This window comes from Poecile atricapillus, chromosome 1 (assembly GCF_030490865.1).
Source record: "Poecile atricapillus isolate bPoeAtr1 chromosome 1, bPoeAtr1.hap1, whole genome shotgun sequence".
Lineage (NCBI taxonomy): Eukaryota > Metazoa > Chordata > Aves > Passeriformes > Paridae > Poecile > Poecile atricapillus.
The window spans coordinates 30,352,133-30,373,354 of NC_081249.1; the positions used below are offsets into that span (position 1 = coordinate 30,352,133).

Consider the following 21,222-nt stretch of genomic DNA (forward strand, 5'->3'; position numbering starts at 1 on the left):
TGTGAGCTAGCTAAATTCTGTAATTTGGCAAAAAATCAAAACCATCCTTTACTTTTTTCCTTTATTTTCTGATAGAGAAAGCTGACTGGACTTCTGCAGAAGCCACATTAGGTAGGACATCAAAGGCAACTGGCAGAAGTGCACAGCTAGGGGCAGGGAACAGGGGAGGGAAATCTGCAATTTGTAAATGGGACTGGTACTCCACGACCAAAGTGTTACTTGTGGTTGCAGAGTAGACTTAAATGTTGTAGTCTGTTGTGAAACCTCATCTTTCAGGCATCAGTAGACTTCAGTATGAATCCTCTCAGTTGATCATAGCAACTTTGCTGCATGGCCTTGCAGGGAGGCCAGATTTGGGGTTGGTTAGGCTCAAGAAGAGGAGGCTCAGGGGGAACCTCATCACTCTCTACAAATGCCTGAGAGGAGGGTATGTGAGGTGTGGGCCGATCTCTTCTGCTGTGCCTTCAGTGAGCGAACCAGAGGAAATGATCTTAAGCTGACACAGAGGAGATTCAGACTAGATATAAAAAAAAAAAAAAAAATTAAAAATCACTGTTTGTATTGTCAGACATTGGAACTGGTTGCCCAGGGAGGTGGTGGAGTCACCATCGCTGGAGATGTCTAACAGGTGTGTGGATCTAGTGCTGGGGGATGTGGGTTAGTGGTTTAGGGGTTACAGTGATAGTGAGCAGTTAGACTGGATGATCTTGTAGGTCTCTTCTAAGCTTGATGATTTGTTGATTCTATGATTCAGTTGGGCCAATTTGTCATTTTTGCTACAAAAACTAAAAATTGAATAATGGAAGAAGACTATCACTTTTCCCAGACAACAATGACAGAATTATTTACAGAATAACTATGCAAGATTACATTACTAAATAGAAATAGTTTAGTTTTAAATTAAAATTCAGAGTATCTTTCTGGGAAGGTCGCCATGTTTTAAAAAGAAAGGAAAACTCAGGAAACTACAGGCCAGTCAGTCTCACTATGCTAAGGCACATGGAAAATAAGCAGGTGACTGTTGACAAGCCAACATAGTTTCACAAAAGGCAAATTGTGCCTAATAAATTTGGTCGCCTTCTACAAGAGTGTTACAGCAGTGGTGGATGGGGGAAGAGCAATTGACATCATCTACCTGGGCTTGTGCAAAGCGTTACACACTGTCCGGCACAATGTCTTTGTGTTCAAGTTCAACAAGGCCATGTGCAAGGTCCTGCACCAGGGTCAGGCAACCCCAAACACAAATATAGGCTAGGCAGAGAATGGAGTAACAGCAGCCCTGAGAAAAAGGACTTGTATGCTTACTGCCCTGAAAGCCAAATATCCTAGACTGCACCAAAAGAAGCGTGACCAGCAGGTCAAAGGAGGCAATTATGTCCCTCTACTGTGCTCTGGAATATTGACCTCAGTACTGGAACCCCAAACATATAAAAGACATGGACCTGCTGAAGTGAGTCCAGAGGGAAAAAAAAACCCCAAAGATTAAATAATCAATCTTATTTCTTGTCAAGTCTTCCTTTCATCTCACACTATGAACCATAGAAATGCTAGAGCTCTTCCCTCAGACTTTCATCACTGTATTACCATGACAACAGTGTATTTATTGTATCCATTACAGATGGACTTCAGATGGTAACTGGATCCCTCAGAAGTCCATGGGTGAGTTTGTGGTCTTCAAATACCAAGACAAATGAAAGAATTACTCCTGAAGAGATATCTAACAGGTAACTTATTTGCTTTCAATTCTTTCAGCCAAGTCCACTGCCTTTCATCAGTTTAAATCTACTGACTACTTTAATTATATGAAAAACCAAGTCAAGCTTTTATTCACCACTTTGCTTTGCTTTTTGCTGACTAAAATCTGTAATCTGGCAAGTTAATGCATCAATCTGACAGGATGTGACATATGGGCATCACAAAGGTTTTTATTCTTACTGCTTACATTATTCTACTTTTCAGAGTTTTCCAGCCTTCCACAGCAGAAAGGAAATGTGTAAAGCTTTGTTGTTAAAGAGCTCATAACTAAAGGATGCTATTTTGCATACATATAGGCTTGGAGTGTAAAAACATATGATAGAAACAAGACCTATTACTCTCCTGAAGACATTGATGCATGAGGGTAATCCAGTCACTTTAACAATAAAAATAACTTCAAACTTAAGCACAAGTTTTAATACCTTGTTGAATCAAAGGTATAATACGAAACAGCACATGCAATTCTAGCTCAGCAAGCAAGATAATGCAAGACACTCAAAGACTGCATTTCCTTAGCTTAAGGAGTATCCAAACAGACAATGGAAGTCCTTCTACACAAGGTTTTGTAGATAAAGCAAATTATAAATATACATTAAAACTGTCATTAATGCCTGCCAATCTGCTTCTAAAAGATGTATTTACAAGATCAAAAAACTAATTAGAAAGTCTGTTTGATCTCAAGAGTTTGGTTACATACTGACAATCTTGAAATAATTTGTATTAGAAAGAACTGTTAAAGCTTTATATAATTTTGAACTTAAGCAACTGATATTTTCTAAGATACAAAAATGGTGCACAGTTCTTTAAAATGAAAATTATATCACCAAAATAGTAATAAAAATGAGTACCTATTAGTAAGAAAAAAATATTTATTAATCTATTTAAATCAGATAAAATGTATAATCTAAAATCTCAAGAAGATTATTTAAACATACCAAACCCAATGTTTTCTATCAGCAGAAACACCTGAAAACAAACAAGAAAGTTTGCAGGCAATATGGATTTTATATAGGCCTCACTGGATCTGTCTCAGCTTCTGCCTTTTCTGGGGAGCGGTCTGGAGACAGCACCTGCCAGGAAGCCTTGCCTGGTTCTTCCAGTTTCAAGAATCTTTCTTGGTTATACAGAACATTTCCATGATTAAACCACTTGGGTTGAAATTCTGCAGTCTGGTGTCTGCCTGGGAATTTTGATTATTCCTATTTTCAGCCAGAAGACTTAAGAAGTAGAGATGATATATTCATGAGAAAAGTTAGTCTTCACTTTGCAGGTGTGTGTGCTCTTTGCCACAAGGATATCCTCATTTAAAAATCTACCTGAATTTGCCAACGTTTAATAAAACGGAACCTTTTATCCAACTACATGAATAATGTTATTTGAGTATTGGTCTGTGCTGGGCTAAGCTAGCATTGCTGGCACAAACGTGGTCACATCCTTCTCCTGCCTATTCCAGCTTATGTCAGTAGTGAAGTGACTTAGTGAACTGCCAGCGAATTAAGCTGACTTAAAGTGACCAGCAACAACTAAACAAAAAAACTATTGGATTAGTGTGATTTCTAAACCATTACGTACTGCATAATAATGAATATACAGGAAGGGAGGAAATCAAAATTACCCAGACAGACTTAATTATACTATTTCCTAATTTCTGAGTGCTCCACTTTGCATCCCTAGCAGTTAGCATTCAAGGCAGTTTCTGTGACTGTGTGACTTTACTTGGTCTTTAAAAAAATAGGAAACCTCACTATTTGGCATTGTTGAGATATTTCCAAAATATCAGCAGCCTTCCACTCACTTCAGGTAACAAGCTGAATCAGGCAGAGTGGTCACAAGGTCCTGCTGTAGGTAGGGACAATGGGCTGCATTGAGAGCTAGGGGTAAGATGCTCTAGTGCTGGGCTTTGAGGCAGCAGAGGAACACCAAGTTTGCCAGCACTGGGATGCCCTCCCAGATGCCCACATGGGCCAGCTTTTCCTGCCTGTCATCCCTGACTGTCAGCTTGATTCTTCATTCTGTATCTCAGACTCCTCCTCACTCCAGTTACACACTGCAGGATGAGCACATGCTCATCTCTATTTCTGGCTGTCCAAGTCCCAGGTACTTCCTAAGAAACCCACTTGCAGACTTTTCTCAGCCCAAAGACCCTTCTCCTCCAACCTCTTTCTCCCGTGTTGCCACCCAATCTCCCTCTTCCAGGCTCAACTCCATGCTTGCTCCCTTCATGACACCCTCTCTTTCCAGTAGACCACACTATCCCCTCCTTAGCCAAACTTTTACTAAAGGCTTCTTTTCCATCTTTTCTTTTCCCCACTGCCATGGATTACAGCAGAAATTTCCTTGTCTCCCTTGCTCCTTGTCCATGTTCCTTCCCCTACTGGTCATCTGGTCATCATTTTCAAATCCATTAATGCCCACTGTTCCCACTCCAGCTGATCCGTTTTTCATCCCAGTGCACCACGTCCTTGCCTGACCTGTACAAATCCTTGAGTCAGTCTCAGCCTTGCCTCCATCTCTTCACTCAGCAGCTCCCCTCAAGTCCCACTTCTCCTCTCATCCAGAAATACAAAAAGTTCAGCAGTTACTCTAAAGTAGCTTAAATCAACTCTGGTTCCAAAGGAGATCCTTTGTCTTCCTCCCCCCTCTGCAACTTGTGTGGCTGCAGAGTGACCCAGCTTAGGAAAATGCAACAGCTGACAATTAACCCATCCACATAAGAAAAAGTTAAATTTCAGCAAGATCAGCTTTCTGCTCTGACACACTGGTGCCCAGAGTTGGGAGTAAGGCGGCATCATCCTCTGCAGTAGCAGCAGAGAGGTACATGGATGTACATCTGATGACCCTGGCTGAATGCCCACCAAAAGCTGCTCTGTTGCTCCCCTCCTCAGCTGGATAGCAGGCAGAAAATGTAGTGAAAGGTTCACGAGTAAAAGATGAGGCGAGAGACTGGAGATCACCTGCAAATTACTGTCAGGGGCAAGACAGACTCAACTTGGGGAAATTAACTGAATTTATTACTAATGAAATCAGAGTAGGATCATAAGAAGTAAAACAATTCTTAACAACACCTTCCTGCCACCCCTCCTTCCTTCCTGGGCTTAACTTTATTTCTGATTTTCTACCTCCTTCCCACCAGTGGCATGGGGAGACAGGGAATGGAGGCTGCAGTCAGTTCATCACATGCTCTCTCTGCCACGGCTTCCTCCTTGGGGAAAGGAGTCCCTCCCCTGTCCAATGTGGGGTCCCTCCCACCAGAGACAGTTCATGGAGGACTCCCACAGGAGTCCTTCCCATGGGCTGCAGTTCTTCACTAACCACTCCAGCGTGGGTCCCTTTCCACAGGGTGCAGTCCTTCAGGAACAGACTGCTCCAGTGTGAGTTCCCCACCAAGTCACAGGTCCTGCCAGCAAACCTGCTCTACAGTGGGCTCCTCTCTCCATGGGTCCAGGTCCTGCCAGGAGCCTGCTCCTGTGTGGGCTTCCCATGAGCTCACAGCCTCTTCTGGGCATCCATCTGCTGCGACATGGGGTCCTCCAGAGGCTGCAGGTGGATATCCACTCCCTGTGGACCTCCAAGGACTGCAGGGCACAGCTGCCTCACCATGGTCTTCAGCACAGCCTGCAGGGGAATCTCAGCTCCTGAAACACCTTCTCCCCATCCTTCTTCACCACCCTTAGTGTCTGCAGAGCTCTCTCACTTATTTTCATTCCTCTCTTCTCTGGCCACAATTACTCCTGCCCATAACTGTTTTTTCCCTTCTTACATATGTTATCCCAAAATCATTAGTACCTCTGCTGACTGGCTTGGCCTTGGCCAGCAGCGGTTCTGTCTTGGAGCCACTTGGCATTGGCTCTGTCAGATATCAGGAAAGTTTTTAGCAATTTCTCAGAAAATACACACCTATAGTCCCCTTCACCACAACCTTTCCATGCAAATTCAATACAATGGATTAAAACAGTCTTGTAATTATGGTTTTAGCCAAAATGGGTAAGATTTGAGGAAGCAACTGGAAATAAGTCTTGAATAGAAAAATACACTATATGGGGCAGTGCTGCCTGATCATGCCAGAAACATCTTATGACTCCCAGTTACTGCTTAGTTCTTTAAGACAAGGGCTTGCAAAAGGTGTCACGCTTTGTCAGAGTGAGAGGAGATTCACATAAAATATATTTCTCCAAAAGAAACCTGCAGACTAGCTAGGAAACAAGACTAGGAAGAAACATCTAAAACATTAAGTCCAGAATAAAATGCAAAAAGACCAGGGCTGGTCTTTAGTGAGACACTGCCTACAGTATAATCCCCAAAAAACTTGCAACTTCTACTGTAGTCACACTCAAGTCAAAGTGCAAGAAGAAATGCAACAATTAAGGTTATTCATCAGTTGAGGTTTTGGAACCCATTATCCATATTCTACTGAGGTGTAGTCTGTACTTCAAATTCTGGGGGACACTGTCAGTGAGGAACATGAAAGAACCTACAATGAACCCTATGTTGGAAACACCTTTCTGTCAAGCCTACTATACTCCCCTGAAACATTTTTTTTGCTGGGATAGATCATTCAACTCAGGGAAAGAGTTTAGTTTTGCCAGTAAAGTACCTGCACACAACACACATCTGCTAGGGGAAGTTACCACTGTGCCCTTATACGGGCTAGTGTCAGCAAAGATATTTAAGAACAGACAAGATCTGGCTCACCAAAACAACAACCTTCCTGCAGAACCATTTCTGAGTTCTTTCTGAAGTGCCTTTCTCTTTCCTTCTCCACGTTGCAAAAAAAAAATCTAGATTCATAATTCAGATCCTTAAAAGATGTGAGAAAGGTTACATCAGCGCCTGAGTCAGTTTAAGTTTTGCACACAAAACTGTGAACAAACATTTTTCATGAATGAAGTAGCTAGAAAGAGCCAAAAGGTTTGGGTGTGTGTTCACTGCTGACAAATACTTAATAAATTTCAGAAACTTTCTGTGGCTGATGCGATGTGAGAAATCCTCAGAGGACTTAGCATACAGCACCATCTTCACATGCAGAGAGCCAAAAGTATTCTGCAAAAGAACACTGTCCTCTTCTCGGGGTGCCAGATGGGTGAATCTTAAAACTGACAAACATGAGGTTGCAGAGCAACCAAAAAATTCTAATTATAAACCGACTTCACATCATCTTAGCCATATGCAGACTAATTCAAAATAAGGAGAAACAGAGGAACGAATGGGTAGACGAAAGCAGAAAGTTCAGGCCTGCTTCTCTTCTTGAGACCATATACAGACAAGAAGTAGCCTCCCGTAAGAACAAAGCCCCTTTGTAGCATGCTGATTTTCAGACTGTACATCTTACTTCACAGCTGTCGTGCTACCAGGATGACTGCTCCCTTTCCATCCAACCCATCCTCGCTGCTCTATATATGAGTCAGACTGCAGACCCATTCTTCCCCTAAATACGTGCTTAAGTCTTTCCATATTCAGGAAAGAAACTCAGATGAAATTCTGAGTAATGAAAAGCATGTGCTTAAGTGTTTACCTGAATAAAGCTGCTCTGATGAATTTGTGCTAAAATGTCAAATGCATGTCAGGAAAAGTCAGGATCTTACGGAGCACTCCTGTTTGCAGAGCCTCTGCCATGAAAAGCACTGTGTCCCAAAGGGGGGAAAAGTTTTTCCTGGAGAGCAGCCCAGAACGAAAGGAGCCATCAGATCAAAGATAAGTCTTACCTCCCCCGCTACACCCCTCACTTCCCCAAACAGCAGATCCAGGCAGAGGAGGACTACAAAAAAAGAAAAAAATAGAATCGTTTTCCAGCGGAAAAATGAGATGTTCCCCCAACTCCCTTGGTTTCTCCAAGCAATGCAGCTAGGAGCTGGCTGTTGCTTGCCTGGAACACGCAACCACCTCATAGACCACAAGATGTGAAGTCATGGAGTTGCCAGCGTCATGTTATTTATTGGCATCTTCTGCCTCCAAGCCACTTCACAGCTTGGCAGTACACAGAAGGGTGTTCAAACTGACCACAGCAGGCTGACCTTTCTGCTTCCACAGACAGAATGGTCTCGAGACCCCACGATTCAAGAAACCATGGATACTTTTGTTTGTTGGCCATTATTCATTAGATTTGGGAGACCAAGCTGTTTAAACTCAAACTTCTTGGAGTGAAGAAAAAAATGTTGCACATTTTATATTATCTCTTGCAAATATGAAAGCTTGCTGCAATCTTCAAACACAATATTTATGAATTGGTCTTTCAGCCAAATCCACTTTTGCATAAGGATACACAGCTGCTGGTACCCAAAAGTATGATAGTTCCCAAATATATCTTTGCCATTTTTAAAATCATTCTAGAGGCTTGAAAATAATATTTTCTTTCATTGTAAGTGAAATCTCTAGTTCTGATGTTTCAAAGACAGTCTGAAATTAGCTGGGTTTTGTGTATGTGTGTGTTTGTTTGTTTGTGCACAAGAATAATTGATTAAATCAGCACAAGCGTAACTGATTATACACTCTAACAAAACTACTGAAGAATTCAGCAGCAAAACTAGCAGTATAATGAAGAGCCACACACAACTTCTATGCTTATATATGGAATCCCCTCTTAATTATACAGTAGCAAATTTGAAATGTGTCATCACCTCACACCACTGGATATCATAGATTTTGAATGAATGTAACCTGCATTTTTCAACAGTTTTAAAGAAATTTTCTTAAGATGTCTCTTTAAACTTTTTCATTAAAGGAGAAAATTTGCATAGAGGAATATTTAAACACTCACAACTTACAAAGAATGTCAGCCCTCTTTCATTAACCAGAGCAACGACCCTCTAATAGTTTCACACTGAGGAAAAATATGGTGAGAAAAAATATGCAGAGAAATATGCCAAGTCTAATGCCAATTAGGACTTTGAAAATATATATATTATAAACTGGTAAAATGAAATGTGAAATTCAAACTTGAAAATTGAACTTATATCCTTCAGTCCTTTGAAAAATCATCTATTTTTAATGGAAATAGAAAAGCTATTTTTATCAAATTTCTCATTCAGTTGACAACAATAAATCTATTGTTCAGATGTGAAATGGGTCTTTGGAAAAGGAGGGTTTTAAGAAAATCAAACAGAAATTGCATCAAAGAAGAAATGCTTCTTTAACTGTCATTACTCTCTATATATATAGCCTGCAGTTTTTGATTCATTTTAGGTTTGCCAGAATTACAGGCAATTGGGCACCGTGAAAAATTATTATTTTATCATTCCCATAAGAGAAAATGTGTTTAAGGGAGAATAAGTGAGTTTAGTGTTATGTCTTTTACTTTAAGAAGTATGTCTGCAGGGATCCAGATGCTGAGAAGCAGTAAGCTGATAACTTTAGCTTGAAATGCTACACTACACATTAAGAAGCCGTACACCTACTATTTATTTCACAAGCATGAATTAGGTCTTCTGAAAAAAGAATACAACTTTCAGTCAGACTTGCAGGAAAATAACAATACCCAGCACTCTGTAAATGCTTTCCATCTGGAAAATGCAAACAATTAAGAGGTAGTGGGGTGGGGGGCGGGACCTGCGCAGGACACCCATGGAGCCAGGACATCCAGGGAGGGCTCCAAAGCCATCAGGTGTTGCACAGCTGGAAGCAAAGTGACAAGGTGCTGCCTGATGTATCCTAACCACACAGGTGGGTCAATGCCCAAAAAAACCCTTACTGTGGCTCCTCTTCCTGTCAATGGCATATTTAGCATTCCAGAGCCCCCTCCTTCATGACCCACTCTGACACCTGGTTATGATTGGCACCCAGAATTGTTCATACCCTACAATACTCTGTAAAGCTGCCCTAGTTTACAGATCCAAGAAGTGATGCACAGAAAGCATTATGTATGTGGTATAAGCTCATAACATTGCACAGTAGAAGAATTATGAATAAAACCCATTTCTCTGGAGATTTCCAGTTTTGTGACCCTCAACAAAACCCCTTTTACACAGACTTCAAAATCCATGAGTATTTTTTCTGACTGCAATACTATGCCAAATATTTATTTTATCAGTCCAAAACTCAATTTACTGCTGAAACCCTGCATCGATAATTCAGAGGAAATTCTAAGATTCTACCCAGAGAAGACAAAGGATTACTGAGATGAATATTGTGCAAATAAATCTCTGCCTGGATCACCAATCTTACAAACTGCTGCTTTGCCCTAAGGCAAGTATCGTAAAATAAGCACCTGTACATAGAAGGGGTCTAAACAAGCTAAAAGAAATTCCTAGAAACATGTATGATGTATATCAACTTTTTACAGTGCTGTAGTCAGTGAAGGTGAGAATAACAGACTGAAAGAGAGTGCGAGACAGTAAGAGGAGAGAAGAAAGGAGGGGAGGGCAAGGTGGCAAATACAAGATCCTAATACCTGAGAGAAGTAAAAAGAAAAAAGATCCTAGTAAAAGATTCAAAACCAGAAACATAAAAGGAGAGGGAAGAGTTAGAATACAAGGTGAGATAAAGAATTAAAATCAAATAATAAAAAAATCAAATCCAGAAAGTTTAGAACTTTCAGAAACTTGAGTCAGTAATTCTCTGTCAGCCAAACTTGATTTCAGTGGGAGCTTTGCCTTAATGAGGACAGCAGGACAAAACGCAGCTTCAGTTCTTATACTTCAATAACAGCAAGATATAGCAAGATACTCTGTTGTTGAAAAAGATGATGCATTTTTGAATAAATATGGATGTTAGAAGCCAGGCAGTATAAATGTAATTGCTACAACGAGCTGAGTTACATCAGTGTGCATCAGCTGACAATAAGGTCCTTTGTGCTGGAAAGAAAGAAAAAAAGATGAAAAAAATGACTGGTGCCACTCTACAAACAATCAAATTAAAGGCCCACAATTATTCCAGCAAAGCTTCCATCGACTTCAGTGACAGCCCAGAAACAAAGAAGATTCTTCAGTCCTTCTTATAAAAAAATATAAATACAGGAATGACTATGAGTGACCTATTTATTTTTCATCAGTTTTGCTCTTGCTGAAATTGTGGGAAATGCACCCAGCTGCTTTACAGAACTATTGTTTGATCAGGCTGTTTGTATGAAACTATCCTTCCCAAATACTGTATTACTATATGGAAAAGAAAGCATATAAAAAGATTAGAGAATAAAATATTCTTCTCATCTTCATAGACAAAGATAAAGCAAATTATAACTATTCATTGTTTATCTGATGAACAGGATGCAGATTTTGCCGAAGTAAACAGTGGCCTTAATGGTCCATGTAGAAATCATATAGCTGTCTTCTCCTTTATAAATTATAAACTAAAGGAACCCTCACTGAAGTGCAACTGGAATGTGGGTATGTGTTAAGTAAAACCTCCAATTTAAAACCTTTTCCTGTTTTATATGTCAAAACCAGGAACAGACAAAATACCACAAGTAAAATCCATAGAATTATCAATAAGAACACTGAGGCAGATATTTTGTATGACAATTAGAAATAACAGAGAAATATCCTATTGCTAGCTGATTATGTTGCACACAGTATTTATTACTAAGTAGATTTTGCAAGCATACTGTTCCTATGCATAATATGGGAAATATGTCAATTCTCCCATGAAGTATTAATGAGAGGTGTCCCACCCAAACTATTAAGTCCAGGACATGTTCAAAGTCAGATTTATTCAGCCGCTGACTCTATCAGATAACCAGGAATGCTCAGGTTTTGCACGGTTACATCCACCTGTTGATTTAGAGATTACAGGTGGAAGCTGCCTTATTAAAATTGTTCTCCAGCTTAAAAATTTGACACACCTAACAGAGAGAATCAAGAGAAAAACAGTCTGGTCTGCTTATAAATGATAAAAGGATAATAAATAATCAAACTCAATTATTACTGTTTGCAGGGCTAACATAATGCCTAAAGAAATTAATTGCCATTTTCAAGCCTGTTAAAATTGATTACAATTTACTTGTGCTGGTTTTCTTCCCAAATGATTATATGATTGAATAGTACTGTCTGATTTTAAAGGAAAAAACCCCAAAGCTGCTCGAATAAAAAATTGTTTAGCCCTTGATAGAACAAATCATAGTGATCAACTTTAAGAATGGTTACCAAACTAGAAATGAGAGTGAAGAACAAGTACTTTCCTGTTCAAGGCTTTGTTTTTAATGTCTTTTTATTTTTAACTAGATTGAGTGCTGATTACAGAAAATTCAAGGCTACCCAGACATAAGGCTGCTCAATTGACTGGAAAGTTTGATGACTTCTCTTAAAAGTAAGGTCTATGCATGAAATTAAGTCAGTATCACTGGTTTCAGTGATGACTTGGGGGGGGGCAAGAGAGGAAAAGGTTAATATTGCTTATTAAATAATGTTAAACGAGATCAAACAAGACGTGCAGGATTCAGGAGGGCTCTTGGAGCTCCGGTTGTTTCCCCAGGCTGCTTATGCAACCTTGTTTGTGCAGGCAGTGCAAGGGCCTGCCATTTTATTACATAAGGTAGCCCAAAAATATACAGCTAGGCAGTTGTGAGCTCCATTAAGTGCTGCATTGGAGTTTCTGTATCAGTTAGCCTCTGAAATTTTTAAGAAACGATCAGAAGGACTTAGGACATTGCTGAGTTTGGGATTGTTGCTTATTGTTTTAATAGCAACAGACCTCATCCAAAAGCCAGCAAAATACCATCAGTGTGAGCTGCGTTTTAATACATTCTGTTTTGACCATTCCTTAAGTGAACAGCAACACAGCCTTTGGTTTAGCACAGCTGCCGTAAATGCAATCCATGGCTTTAAAATCTGCCTTTCAGATGATTAAGCAAATTGTCTGGTTTAGTAAAGAGCAGTCAACACATGACATTTCTGTTTTAACCAGTACTTAAATGCAGTGGGGACATATGAAGAAATTTAATCCTCAGTCCTCTCATTCTCAGTTCAGAATGTCAAAGCCTGGTCTTGTAGAGATAGATGAAACTCTAACTACAACACCACCTTGTCAGTGAAGATGACCACCTTGTCCCACATCCTCTCCCTGACACCGGGCAGTGGGGAAGACTGGGGAAGCCTGTGTCAGTGGGGCAGTCTCCCAGCAGGGACTTCTTCAGCCAGGCATTGTATCTCATTATTCAATGCCTTCAGGTAGGATTGCTTCCCTGAATGAACTGCTTTCTGAACCTACTTGAACCCAAGAAGATAACCCTCACCACGACTGAACAGCTCCACAACATGACATCAGGAAGTATACTCAAGCAGCATACGCTGCTTTTTGGGGTACAGTGCTGGACCATGCCTTGCCTTTTCTTTGGAGCATCTCATCTAGCTCCTCCCAACCAGTCCATTCCATGGCAGATGTGCTGTAATGGGGCCAGCCCTGAGCAGGGAAGGTACAAGCCACCAGCAGCATCTTGGCCTTGAGAAATGAGGGGGGCCGGAAGCTGGCCCACTTTTTTTTGCAGACACCTGGAGACCACCTGTCTCAGCAGCCCCTCTCAGCCATGGCCAAACACAGGTGCTAAGGAGCAAGTACAAGAACAAGGCAAGCCAGTGGTGGTATTTCTCCAGGATACTCACCAAGCTTCCAAAACATGCAGCTCAAAACTTCCTATGCCAGAGGCAGTGGTTTTAAATTTAATAGCCCTTGATGGATTTCTCTTCCATGAACTCATCCAGTCACCTCATTAGCTGATGTAACCTCTCAGCATCCACATCCTGTGGTGAGGAGCTCAGCAGTCTGACCACACCATGCGAGCAGCCATCTCCTTTTGTTTCCATTCCTGCAACTGCCTGCTTCACCCAGTGCCCTCTGCTGCTGTGATCAGTCATTCCTGGTTTGCCTTCTCCATGTTTTGCTTAATTTTACAGATTTGTTGCATTGCTACATCCCTCCAAAACTTCTCCCTTGTCATTATCCATCTCTGATGTGGGGGCATCAACAGCATAGGACACTGAAGATATGGCACACTACAGCTACTACAGTGAAATGAGGATTCTTTTTTATTATTTTCCATCATTTTAGAAACAATCTTAATGTTCTATTTCCCTTTGGTTTTTAACTCACATCTGCACATTGTGTTGATTTTTTTTTTCCTGAGTTATCCATGGAAGATTTTGTCTAAGCTTTGGAACCTTCAGTGACCTGTAGCAATTAATTTCTATGATTATAGATACCTTTTTTTCTATTTATTTTCAAATTGAAATGCATTATTACATTTATATCACATGAAGGTACTCAAGGAAGAAAGGGTGATTGAGATGTCCCAGTAGACGACACTCTTGTCATGCCAGCACTTCTTGTACATTTTGAAATGAGAGGTTTCATACCTGAACTTCTGAATTTCAGTTCTGATCTCAAACGTACATACACGTCCTCTAGATTTTTTCACCATATCATCATTCCACTTGGCTAGAGATCTTCTGTTTTATGCAGATCCCTAAAAATGGTAGTAAAACAGCTGAAAAACACCTTCTGTCCTAATTAGGCCAGCAGAAGCCCAGCTGTTTCACACAGACTTCTGCCCAAGCAGGAGAAGGTTAGATAACCTTAAATGGTTCCAACCATTTCCATGGTCATTTTTGGAGTATCTGGATGCTCAAGGCATGCTACCTGCCACAAAGACACAGGAGAAAAAGATGGTATTGCCTCAAAATGCTTGCAGGTAAAAGAGAGGACAAGAACCAGCAGGCAGATGGAGTACTATCATACAGGTATTATAGTACGGCAATACTATTTCCTAGTTACAAAGGTCCAAGCTCACCAGTGACCTAAGTTTTGTGAGAGCTTTACTTCTTTGAAGTCACAGGTGAATTTTCAGACTTGAGAAGGACTAAAACTAGCACTGGGGATGCATAAGACTATTCTTCCCAAACGTGGCAGGCAGCCTGCAATAAGCACTGATTTCTGCCATGGTCCTTGGATAAAGGAACAGAAGTGTCTTCACTGAAGTGTAATTAAAACCAGTGTTTCAGTTGGACTGAGCTGTGCCTCATGGTTTGCCATCAGGAGGAAGAGACACATGAAGAGAAGCATAAAAAACAGTATTTATCCCTCTATCCCCAAAATGTATGTTGAATTTATGTGAACAAGGCCAAGAAAGCCATTCCCCTAAATCCCTCAATCTAATCTGCCAACATCCCCAAGCCACCACAAGATAAATGGAAGGAGCAGAGAATGAACCACATCTGCAGATTCTCAGCTCCTTATTCAGAGCATGAGCCTACATGACCCACATCCCTTGTCATTCTCTTGCCTTTCCTGCCCTGAAGCTCTTGTATTTTTGAATTCAGCTGGCAATGTACTGTTCTACATACATACATACATATACATACATATATATATATATCTGTGTCCCACAGCATATCACAATAGCTTTAGTCCCTCCCAAAAAACAGCAATACCAAAAGTAGTACTGTATAAACAAATCCAGCACCATCTATACATTCTGCTTAAATGCTATTACATGGTGTTTCCTTTTCAAACTTCAGTAGTCAGACTCATAAAATCAGTCTATCAGATGATGCAGATTACCAACTGAATTAAATTAGCTAAAATATTTGCATGGCCTCAGCCTACCTTTTAACTTTTACCTAGTTTTATTAAGATCAAGGATCGACTGACAGTTAAGCCAAATCCAGGAAAATTATTTTTTTATACAGATAATCATCCCTCTACAAAATCTGCAATTCAAGTGCATCTGCCCTAAGAGCCTAGACACAAAACTATAAACACAAATGGAAGTTGCCTAAGTTAATCTAAGACAGAAAGAAAAGCAATTAAATGCACATAAAATGCATATTTGACTGGTTTTTTTTAACTGTATGACATTTGCCAATTCAGGGGAGAGGCAAAGCAGCAGAGGCAGGGGCTGAAACACACAGCAGGCAGTGTGGGGAAGAAAATGAGAAGGATGAAAAAGCAGCAGTACTATGCCATGGTTATTGAAAGACTGGAAACCACTGCTTTTGCATGCTCACATCTCCTGTCCCTGTACACGGACAAGCGTCAACCTCTTTCTTCCCACCATTCCTTTTCCTGGCCTGGGTTTACCGGTCTATCTACAGTTCCCCACACCTTGTTCCCAAGATTTATTTATGACCCTACAAATCTTTTGTCTCAACTCTCTGCTCTTCAATTTCTCCAAGTGTCCATCACCCATACTTCTTCTCACAACTGGGACAAGTTCTAGTCCCACAATTGCTTGTCACTGTGCAAGTGAATTAAACTATTTCCTCCTTCACCCTTCCATGGCATCACCAGGCACATTCTGCCACCAAAGACACAGTTGAGAAAGTCTTCAATTCTCCTTCCTGTGCTCATTATAGAAGCAACACCTTGGAAAAATAATGGGGGAAAGTCCACTCAGCCCATCAGCCACCCACTGGAGCACTCTCATCCTTCCCAGCAAGAGGAGCAGTTGCTCAGCTCCGAACAGTGCTGGGATGTTCAGCATGCCTTGTGCTGAGAGCATCTTCAGTGAGTGCAATGGTCAAGCCCTCAACAATTCCTCTCCCAAGAGCACATGCCCTGAGTATTGTGATAAAATTATACTGGAGAGAAATTCTGGAAGATTTGCAGAGGCTCAACATAAGGCACACCCCCATCACAAGACTGATCCCAAGCCAAATATCTTTTTCCTGCCCCAAAACACGATGCCACAAGAATTCAAGTCTCAAAGAAAGTGTTTCTTAGCATAGGAAAAAAAATTCAGATTCCCAGATAGATCAAGGTCTCCTAATGCAGGATGTATACCTAAACCATCTTCATCAAATACGTGGTCAAAGAACAAGTTTTCTTCTTACTATGTTCTCAGAAATAACTGAGCCATTTAATCTGAAACTTCCCAAAGACAGTCTGTCTTCAGCAGACTCTCAACCTGGAAAACATCAGCCTGGGCTTAAGCTTAGCAAATGCATAAGCACCTGACAGCGGAGCTTTGTACTAGAAAGCACTAGCTAATTTTAACTGTAGACGATATTGCTGCCTATGATAAAAAAAAACAACTCCTTCAAGAGTTCTCGGATGCTTCAGGGTAGAGATTCGGGAAAAAAAATCGTTCTTCTGCAAAGTATATTCTATAGATTCAACCCTGCAAATATGCAGGAACGCACCTTTATTTGTGAGGGAAAATTAGTTTAGGCAAGCCCACTGTCTCCAGGCTTTGGTGCAGGGCACAGAAATGCTGCCAGCTTGGGGAAATCACCTTGATGTCACATACCTAGTTCTACAAAACCTTCATTTTCAGTGAAATCCTGTACAGTTTGGAATCATATTCTCCAAATACTCCTGACCATCTCTACAGAGAAACCCTGTGTCCATATTCATCTACTGAAATGTATGCAGGATTGGGCCCCCCACCAGCTGACAGCTCTCAGAATCAGATGTGGATCAGTGGATGAGCTGGCTATGTCTGGACACTGTGAACTCTAATTATGTAGTACCACCAAACGAAGTAAACCCACAGTTTAGTGCATTAACATCTCACACTGGGGTAAATGAGATAATTTTCCACTTCAGGAGGCAACCACTTGTTGAACTGAATGCTCAGGTTGGCTGTGCCCATCCGAGAGATCCTTAAGCCCTTCTGAAGGTTTAGTGCCATGAAAAAAATCTAAGTTCCTCTGCTGGCTGTAACGCTTATAACCGCTAATTATTTCTGAGTCACTTGAGTGAAAGTGAGCTGCCATCCTGTAGACAGCTCAGGAGCACGCAGCAAAGTTTCTGGATGAGCGTGCTTATTAATTGACAAATCAGGCTAGTGACCATAGAGGAAAACACCACGGCACAACTCCGTGTGAATCCGGTGCTGCCGTTCAGCCGTGGGTTTAAGGTTTACCCCGTTCCACACACGGAAGCAAACACGCGGGAGTTCTGCGCAAGGCTGCTGCAGCAGCAGGGCTCTCCCAGTACGACACAACCTCTGCTCCCCCCAGGAGCTTTCGCCCATTCAAAAACCCCACTGGTCCTACTGGAAGTTTTCCTTGAGCAAACACCGCCCGGTCGCATCGCAGACCCTGTTCCAGTCTAGCCTATATATATCCAGACTCCCCCAAAGTCAGGGAAGTCCAACCACACCAAAACGAGATGGGGAGGAGGACTGCTTAGGGGGCAAACTTATATTTTCCAAACGAAGGGGCCCGGCCGGCCGGCCGGACGCCGCCAGCCCGGCCGGGACAGACACGCCGCACATAACCGTGCTCCCCACGGAAACTTTCCCGCGGCAGAGCCGGTGCCACCCCGCACCACCGGGCGCGTCCGTCACCCCCGCGGAGCGCGGGGCACCGCGGAGCTGACCCCGGCCGCCGCCGCAGGGGCCACGCGTGGCCGAGCATCCCGCGTGGGTGCCCCGGGCGGGCGCCCCCCGGGCGGGTGTCGCGGGTGGGCGCCCCACGGGACGGAGGCAGGGTCGGGGCCGCACGGCCGCGCGTTACCTGGGGTGCCGGTGCTGCGGGAGCGCGGCGGGGAAGCCCCAGCCGCCGCCGCCGCTGCTGCTGCTGTCCGCGGTGGCCACCTGGGCGCGGGAACCGCCGCCGGTGCCGGTGCCGCCGAGCTGGATGCCGCCGCTTTTCCGGTGCCTCCCGGTGCCGTTGCGGCAGCGGCCGCCGCTGCTCCAGCCGCGCAGGAGGCCGGCCTCGGGAGCCGGCAAACTCTTCCTCGCCAACGAGGAGCCGGGTACGCTGCCCGCCTCCTGCCTGCCGCCGGTGCCGGTGCCGGTGCCCTGTCTCATGGTGCGCGGGGCCGCCGCATGCCGCGCTGCCGCCGCCCCGGGCGCCGCGGGACCCACGCGCGCCGGGGCCAGGGGCTCCGCCGGCACCGGGAGGCCGCCGGGAGCCCGGGCTGCTGCGGGGGGGTGCGGAGGCCAGGGGCCGGGGGGGCTGCTGGCTGGGGCTCCCGCTGGGGCATTAAGTTGGACGCGCGGCCTGGAGAGGCAGGGCGGGCGCGGGGGCTGCGGGGCCGATAGTTCTCCGCGAAGTTGGAGCCCGGCGGGCGAGGCGGGGGCATCCTCTCCGCCGGCCCTTCATCGCCGCCCGCCGCCGCCGCCGCCTCCCCTCGCCTGCCCCCGCCGCCGGGCCACCGCCCCGCGCCCTCAGCCGGCAGCGCTGCGGGGGCGCGCCCCGCGCCCCGCGCCCATGGGCGCAGCCGCGGCGCCGGCGGCAGAGGATCTCCGGCTTCCTCCGCCGCTCGTCGCCTTCTCCGGCAGGGAGCGGGGGGAGCCGGGGGGAGGGGGGGGGGCGTGTGAGGGTCGGGGTGAGCCCAAATGCGAGGCTGTTGCTCAAAATGGGCCAGGGAGGGGGAAAGGGACCCCGGCGCTAGGCGCCCCCCTACCCGCGGTGGGCGCCGGCAGGGCCGGGCTGGGGCGGTGGGTAGCGAGAGGGCTGCGGAGGAGCTCTCCCGCCCCGGCTCCCGTGCACAAGTGCAGGGAATGTTCCACTGACCTACATATTTTTCCAAACATACGTGACCTTTTTTTTTCTCTCTCTCTCTCTCGTTCTGTGGGAGGAGACAGGCGAGGATCCAAGAAAAGGAGAAGCTGGAAAGAGAACGAAAGGGGAAGCAGGGGAAAAAAAAACCTCAACCAAAATTCCAGCCCCGCATCAAGGATGGTTTCACACAGCCGCCGCGAGCGAACCCCGGCGTGCCCACGTTTACATATGTCTGTAGCGATATCCCCGCTCTGCACCGGCGGCCGTCCCGGTACCCTGACCCCGGGAGCCCCCGCCGGTGCAGCCGGGCCCGCAGGGCAGGGCAGACTGTGCCCGGTGTTCGGCCACGGCTCCCGGGACGATCCGGCGGGGCCCCTGTGCGGTCCGCTCGGTGGCTGGGGACGCCCTCCCCGTTTGGCCCTCGCCTCGGGGGGGATCCCGCGCCCTGTCCGTGCCCGCTGTCCCAGCGGTGGTGGCGGCGGCAGCCGGGCCGGAGCGGGGCAGGCACCGCGCTGCCCCGGGGCAGGCTCACGGCCTCGCCGGGCACAGGCAGGAGCTCCCGATCTGGTTATGCAACGGCGCACAGGCAATTGGAGCAAAACCTTGACAGAGAGCGCTTTTTTTTTTTTCCTTGTTTCAAAGTAGGTCATTCTTTTTATTCCCTATTTTGCGCTTTTTTTTTCTTCTCCCCCCCCCCCCCCCAATACTCGTCCTGCAAAGTAGCCGGTAAGAGAAGGCGGTGTGCCCGAGCCTCGACGGGCATTCCTGCCGGCGGCTCCAGAGTTGCCCTTTCCCAAGGAAGGCAGCAGTGGCCGGGGAGCGAGGGCATGGCTCGGGCCGAGCCCGCCGCTTCCCCGCCGCTCCCGGCCGCGCTCCCCGCCGGTGCAGCCCCGGGAGCCGCGTCCCCCGGGCCCCGCCGGCTATTGCCCCCTGCCCGCTGGCGCCCTCGCACCCCCTATGCAGCCGGGGCTTGTTGGCACTGCTGGCACACACCTCTTCCACGGGCAGAAGGGGTTTCTCCCCGAGATACAGTATTTGCTTTAAGGAGAGTTGTATTTTTTTCTGTTCAGAGGAGGGTTTTGTTGGGGAGGAAGAGCCCCCGTATCGAGGTGCAAGCTCTGTTCCTATAAAAAGGCCTGACAGCACAGCCATGCCTCTTCCAAGCAGAATTTGTGTGCTGGGCCAGGCGCTGTTTCCCCATGTCCCCCGATGCCTCCTTTTGTAAAGACACGTTAATCCTTGCAAAATACCCACCAGCAGAGCACACTGCCCACTCCGGGTGCGCGTGTGTGGGTGCAGCATATGGACTGATGGTTGCCCCAGCTACCTGGCTCCTGCAAGGAGCTATGCTGCTTCTCCCACTACCCCCACCACCCAGCTCACCCAGTTACCCCGCTGTGATGTCCGCCTCCTGCCATACACCTTATCCAGCCAGTTACTTGATCCAATTCAATCCCCAATGCAAATGTAAATAACTACAAAGGATGGAAAAATGTTGTGCTCCTTTGCTGAGGACTTTTACACCATCCTTTATACAACAGGCATGACTAATGTTGAAAGAGTAAAGTTGTTTACTTTTAACCAAGATTAAATACAAAACTTCAAAAAGCTCCTCCCTTCCTTTGGATGAAACCCAGCATTTTTTCCCATTTGGAAATTGTCAAACAGTGGTTAAACAATCCTTTGGCAAACACATAGTGCCTGAGGGAATAAAGCATCAGATACATGGGGAGTGGAATAAAAGACATTTCTGTTCCTAAGGTACTTTACTTGTGTTGCACAGTGAAGTATAACATAAAATCTTCTAGCCTTGTAAGGTTAGAGAAAAGGAACTTCCCATGATTATATACACTACATGATTTGATATTCCAGTCCTTTTGGAAACCTGCTAAAATCCTTTCCCCAAACCAACCCTGTACTTTCAGAAGCTGGGAAACCAAGTACCTTAAGGAAAATACCAGGTCAAGAAATGCAATCAGAGAGACAAAGGGGCACATGTACAAAATTACGTCTCTGCCATGCTGTGTTTTAACATTTTCTCTGTGAATTTCTAAGGACACCATTGCACAAGTGAACAAGCAAGACCTGTTGA

General features: G+C 44.8%; 1 protein-coding gene across 3 annotated transcripts in view; it reads right to left on the reverse strand.

Annotated features, from left to right (window-relative positions):
- NPAS2 (neuronal PAS domain protein 2) overlaps window positions 1-18,839 on the reverse strand; it is a 104,457-nt gene extending 85,618 nt beyond the window's left edge. For 2 of the 3 annotated variants that reach the window (XM_058829998.1, XM_058829997.1), the window contains exon 1: window positions 18,138-18,839. In XM_058829998.1, coding sequence (XP_058685981.1) covers window positions 18,138-18,433 — 296 coding nt within the window. In that variant the 5' untranslated portion in view covers window positions 18,434-18,839. Of the gene's footprint in view, window positions 1-7,457; window positions 7,511-18,137 lie in introns of all 3 variants that reach the window. The other variant, XM_058829999.1, reaches the window with a different exon arrangement.
- Window positions 18,840-21,222: the final 2,383 nt, after the last annotated feature.